Source organism: Protopterus annectens, chromosome 2.part0 (assembly GCF_019279795.1).
Source record: "Protopterus annectens isolate FY-2018-M chromosome 2.part0, PAN1.0, whole genome shotgun sequence".
In the NCBI taxonomy this organism is placed as follows: domain Eukaryota; kingdom Metazoa; phylum Chordata; order Ceratodontiformes; family Protopteridae; genus Protopterus; species Protopterus annectens.
In genome coordinates this window covers 1,389,896,559-1,389,902,558 of record NC_056728.1, presented here as the reverse complement: position 1 = coordinate 1,389,902,558, position 6,000 = coordinate 1,389,896,559, and the positions used below count along the sequence as shown (strand labels likewise).

General features: G+C 39.1%; 1 protein-coding gene across 4 annotated transcripts in view; it reads left to right on the top strand.

The window, feature by feature from the left end:
- The window catches only part of HADHB (hydroxyacyl-CoA dehydrogenase trifunctional multienzyme complex subunit beta), a 1,343,347-nt gene that overhangs the window by 73,973 nt on the left and 1,263,374 nt on the right, over positions 1 to 6,000 (top strand). For all 4 annotated transcript variants that reach the window (XM_044061616.1, XM_044061615.1, XM_044061614.1 and 1 more), the window contains exon 2: positions 1 to 12. This exon is cut by the window's left edge and continues 62 nt beyond it. In XM_044061616.1, coding sequence (XP_043917551.1) covers positions 1 to 12 — 12 coding nt within the window. The remainder of the gene's footprint in view (positions 13 to 6,000) is intronic.

The following is a 6,000-nucleotide window of genomic DNA, read 5'->3' as shown; positions in this document are numbered from 1 at the left end:
TTGTCAGACTTGGTAAGTTTAGACAGATACCACTGTAAATTAAATTTTAATGGTTTAAATAGCACTTTCTATTTGTTTTGATTTTCATCCTTTAGGTAGGATTTACAGGCGGAAGAGTATAGTCCATGATGTACTAATGAAGTTATTGGTAAGAGACCTACTAGAGATGGACCTCTGATAGCAGAATTTCTACATGTATGACTTTCGTGTGCCCAGTCTTTAATGTGCTGTGTTATCTTTATTTTGCTGAAGCATAATGACTCTATAGAATGGGGGGGGGGGGTTCTGGGGAAGGGGTCAAGAATTTTTTTCCAGGGAGAGTTTTTAAGTTACTTTTGTTACCATGTTTATGTATATTTGATAGAGATTATATTGAAGTGAAGCTGCTCTAACCATCTGCATTTTCTATTTACATTCATTTTCTGCTGTCTGTGAATATGACTTTGCCTCATTCACCGGGTCTCCGACTTTACATGGCCTCCCCCTTGGCTAATCTCTTCTGCCCTTAGAAGATGAGGAGATTAAGGAACTTATGCCTGCTCCATATTTCAGTTGGGGAGTGTTTGTGCAGGAAATTAAATCATCTGTTGCACACGGTAACACCCCAAATGCAGGCAAGACATGGAGTACACATCAGCATTCAGCTGCCTCACTTCTGCAAGGGGCTGACATCACCAGGACACACAACCTTAGCCCTCTGCAGTTATTACCAGTCTCCACCAGGGAAATTTGACCACACGTGCACCTCCCTTTTTGCCGTAGGATAGGCACACCTGTTCTCCTCCATGTCTGTGCTGTCAGGCACTTAGGCTGCTATTCAAAGTCTGGCTGCTTAGGCTGCAGTTATGGCTTTATCCCTCTATGCCACTAGACCGGCTGGGGTGTGTGCATGTGTATGACTGTTCCAAGTGGTAACTTTGGTTTTTAGTTGTAAAGTGTGCCTAGGTTTTGTAGCGAGTTGCGTGAAAGACTAATTTGAAGATTTTTTAATTGTCGACGAGATAAGCTGTGGTACTTTTCAGTTTTGGTATGAGCTGTATGCACTGCTTAGGGAATTTGCAAACAATTTGTTCATGGTACAGGTATGGAGTATCCGCACTAAACTGATGACCCTTGAGAGAGGGATTGAAACTATAGAAACATATAAGTAAACATGCTTTTAACTAAGAAGTTGTTTGGCAGTCTTTTTGGATAAAGTTTTGTAATTGGAGAGCTGGTAGAGAACTTGTATTGAAGTCATGACCATTGCAAGTAGTCTTTCATAGTGGGTTTGAGCTCTAAAAAGCGTGAATGCCTTTGAGAAATGGCATTGGATTGGTGACAGACTTCAAAATGCATTATGCAATCAGCTCTACATACTGGCTTTTCTTTGGTCAGATTGCAGATCTTTTGTAAATATATTCGTTGCCTGCCCTAATAAGGGAGCACTAGTTGCATGGCAGTGTGAGGACACAGTTCAGTATGACATGCATTACACAGTGAGGCTGAATGTTCAACAGAACGTAGAGCATGGCCGACACTACTATAAATGGAAGATCTGCAATGTGAAGCTAAATATATTAGGCCTGACTGTGCAGACTAGAAATACCCCACGGTCCTCATTGGACAAAATGAAGTTGTGGCATTTACGAGGGATGGCACTTTTGGTAGAAATGACTGTAAGGATAGTTGAGATACTTAATTATACCAAAGAACGGAGATAAAGGAGACTTCTGAGGTGAGCAAGAAAGGAATGTTTGGAACTGATTGAGTGAAACCACTACAGGTGCCTCTGTATGGAAGTAGCCTTGGTCCCTAATCAAACTGTGGGATTTGTGGACAGAAGAAAAGGGTACAACCCTTCAGCTGAAATCTTAGGGTGGGCTGGTAAAGACTGAAGAAGACCTGAGAAATTATTTGATTTTAGTTTCTGGAAACCGCTGATCTTGTTCGCATTGAAGGGTCTGTTGTCGTCTGCAGGCAGTATTCACACTAACCCTGCAACTAATTGCAGGTGGAATATGATGTACTGAGTGAGAATGGATCATTTTAATTTGGCAAAGCAGGATTTCTTATGGAAATGCTGGTCTAAAAATGCATGCCTGTTGGGTAGATGTTTACTTGCAAAGAAATTTTAAAAGGAATGACGGTCAAAGCAGATTTATTTTTTTTTTGGGGGGGGGGGCACGACCCTCCAAGAAGTCTTCCTTTTGAGCACACAAGGCACTCGTTTGACTCTTATCTTCTTTTTCTGTAGGGAGTGAGAGTATGGTGCCAAGAGTTGTACTAACTACAAGGAAAGGGGGGTTGCTATATACTTCTATTCTTGTCCCTTGATGTCTGGCATCCTATAACATTACTGTTGCCAGGAGGCAAGTGTGTGTTACGACAGTGCCAAGTGGTGCACCATTTGCAGCAGCTTTTTGGTAGGGATGATGCACATTCACTTATACAGATGTTATTGCAGGGAAGCAAGCTACCAAGCTTTCCCTGGCCAGTCTGTGTTCAGAGTTGGAAGTTCACCAACAGAAAAGTATTTTATGAAAAAAAGCTGTAGAAAGTTCTTTCTAAGGGCACTAAGTTTGTATTTTTTTTCTGGGTTGGAACTCTGTTCCAGTCCAGGAGCAAGTGGTGGTGTTTGATTATTGAAGATAAGTGTTTATGGTCTGGCATGTACATAGTTATGCTGGAGTCGTAAAGCAAAAGATCTCATCCTTAAGCAAAATGTCACAGGTTGACCCTCTGGCCACAGGGAAATGGTATTGTCATGCAGATGACTGACTTAATATGTTGGGTGGCTAATAAAGCTTGACCACTTCAGTTCTCTACCTGAAAGCCACCCTTTTAGGACAGCCATGAGCATAAGAAAATGGTTTTGTGAGCTTAGACTTTTATTGACAAAAAGTGTTGCACCGATAAGACTGCACAAAAAATATTCATAGTGCTGTGGAACCATCGGCAGTGCAAAGGGATGGCTCCGTACCTCATTTGAGTTGGCTTTACTGTCTCTTGTATAGAACATAGTTATAAAACAGTAAAGTTATTTGTTCCATATGACATACTAAAATTGTTTGGGGGTTGGCCCATGAGATTAAGGATATTATTATTTTTTGTCTCTATATACTTATTTTTGTGGAGCTTTTCTCCCCGGGCCTCTACTGAAAATGGAATTTTCTCCAGCTAGGCTAGCCCGGTCAACAAATGTAAAATAAATAAAAATAAAAAAGTAAAATGTGGACTATAGCTCCTGTAGTATAGGGTTTGAGTCCTTCAACCTCATTTGCCTACTTGCGACCTTGAAAAGTCACTTAACCAAAAGTTAATCCCGAGCCGTCTCTGAAAAGGGATGTCTGGTGGGCCTACCTGTGTAACAAATGAGTAATAGTAATCTTGTAGGTTACTGTTATAAAAATTCATAATATCTTTCCAGAGGCAACACTGTTAATGTTCTCTAGTGAACATCAGCACAACTATGTAAGGTACTGCACTTTCAAACCTGGAAAAGGGATTAAAAGGAGAACTTGACAGACAAGTGAGATGGGTTGGAACACCGCCTTTGTCAAGAAAGTTTTCAACTTTGTGTTTTTAAGTTGAATTATTAGCTTTTTCCAGAAGACCCATTTTTTTTTTATTTCAGCTTCTGTGGGAGGGTGCTTCCATTTAACAGGGAAACATTTGCTGAAACTTTTCTGGATGTGAGATAGGGTTTTAAGTATGGCATTGGCTTAGATAGTGGCTTGGCTCTCCTTTTCTGGAAAGAAGGGGCTAAGGAATTTGGATTTCTGTTGGTTTAGTGTCCAGTTTCTTTTAATAGTACTACTTGGGGGCACAGCTAAGGAATATTTCTGTAAGGACATGTGAAAGCTCCATTACTCAGTAGCTTACATGTTCACCTTAAGAATAGTTCTGCAATGAGATCTAAAACTGTCCATCATAGATTTGATTTTTTGAATGAGAATTTTGAAGCTGTCCTCTCGGTCTTTTAGAAAAGAGCTTTAGCCTCTTCTTCTGATTCTTTGAAATGTTAGGTGTTTTAATCCTTTGCTGTCAGGATTGTAGGGTGAATTTCACATTACACCCATAGCCTTGCCTACCTTTATTTCATTTTTTGATCTTTATACCCCATCTCTGTGAAGAGGCTAAAATCTGCTTAGATTTCTTGTCCATTACTGACTTTTATAATAAATCTGCCTTTATTTTCTTTTTTTTTTTTTTTTTTTCTTTCTAAAGTTATACTTTAACTTTTTTTTATTTATTTTTCTATGTTTACCGGGAAAGTCCATGTAGATAGGTTTATAGGTTCATAGGTTAGTACTAGGCTAATTGCCCTTATGGGCCATTTTAAGCCTAGCCAATTACCCCATGTCAGAATCAAACCCTGCACCTTGTTTCTAAGGTCAGCACCTTAACCATTATGCGAACCTCCCACCCATTTTCCATGAAGGCCTGGGGAGAAAATATCTCTTTGCTTACATTGCATTATACTAAGTTCCAGAGAAACAGAGTAGTTGCATTTCTAGTTACGTTTATGCACAAACAGTTGCATTTCTATTTAGATATATACACAAACAGTAGTTACATGTATACATATACATTCAAAGATTTTGCAGAGGTGGAAGTTACTAGAGAGAGAGCACACATGCAGCTTAGTGGATTGTACAGGCAGGCAGCAGTTGCGCAAAAAATGTAATTTCAGTAAGAGGTTGAGAATATTCTGTTTAAAGAGAGTATTTGGATAATATTGTACAGTAAAAGCTTTAACCCTTTGCGCATGTACAGGACCAGGATTGGTTAAGATGTTTAAGCAGTGGTTTAAAACTACTGAGTTTGTCAGTTTTGTTTGCATGGGGATACTATACCAGAGATTAGCAACACACTGAGAGTAGAGTGAGTCTCCGTACTGATTCTTAAGTAATAAGAATTTGTTACTAGAATGGAGGTACCTTGCTGGACTGTAGGTTAGTAATAAGTTTCGTTAGTGCATGGCATTTTTCTGGATGATTAATGAGTTTGTGTGCTTTTGTCCGTTATGAATGTTAGTTGTGTACTTCAAACAGTTTAATTGCTTTAAGTTATGACTGGTGGGACACGTGAGAGAGACTGGTGGCAAATTTAGCTATTTTATTGTAGCAGAAGGCAAGTTTCTTTGATTAATGTTTTGGATAGGAGCGGCGTGTAAGAGACAATAAGAAGGTGGTGGCTAGAGTTTTTCTTGCAGTATCTGTAAGGAATCCATTGATCCTATAAAGGGAACCTAGTTTCTGGTATGTTAGATTTTGTGGTGTGCAGTATATGGTGGTCATATTCAAGATTGTCATCTATTGTAATGCCTCATAGTTTACTGTGAGTTACAGTATCCTCGTAATTTACAGTTAGTATCAATGACTGCATTATTTGCTGACTGTATGGTAAAAGATTGCTTTTGATTTTTGAAAACTTAAGGTGAAAAACATTAACTTTTGCAGTCTCATTTGAGAATCACTGTTTTTTTTTCCCATTTTTAAACAAATATTAGTTTTTCATATGGCAGTTTCATTCCTCATCACTATTTTTGCCTTTGGAAGTGCTTTTCTGAGGCACTGTCTGTTTTATTCTGTCCTGAGAAACACCACTATCACTTTTTTCTTGCCATGTTTTTTCATTAACTTGCTCCTGTATGATTACTGACACTGCAACTGAATCCATCCTCATCTTCTTTTTAAAGCAAGCCCTAAGCTGCCCTTCCTTGAGCAGGCCCTTTTGTTTTGGGCAATCATGAATATTCCTTCTATTACATGGTGCTGACCAGCTGTTAATATCCTCAAACTTATTCAACAGTCAATAATTCTGTTTTTTGTCAGTCAGTACTTGTCATCTTGTTTTGCAACATCTTAAGGAGTGTTGCATTTACAGACTGTGCAGATTGGTAATTTTTCCTGCTGTCTTCATTATCCTAATAGAATACTAGCCAATCGCCCCAAGGGGCCTTTTTACGCCTAGCCACACTTCCAGTACAATTTGATAGGTACTGGTTCCCAAGGA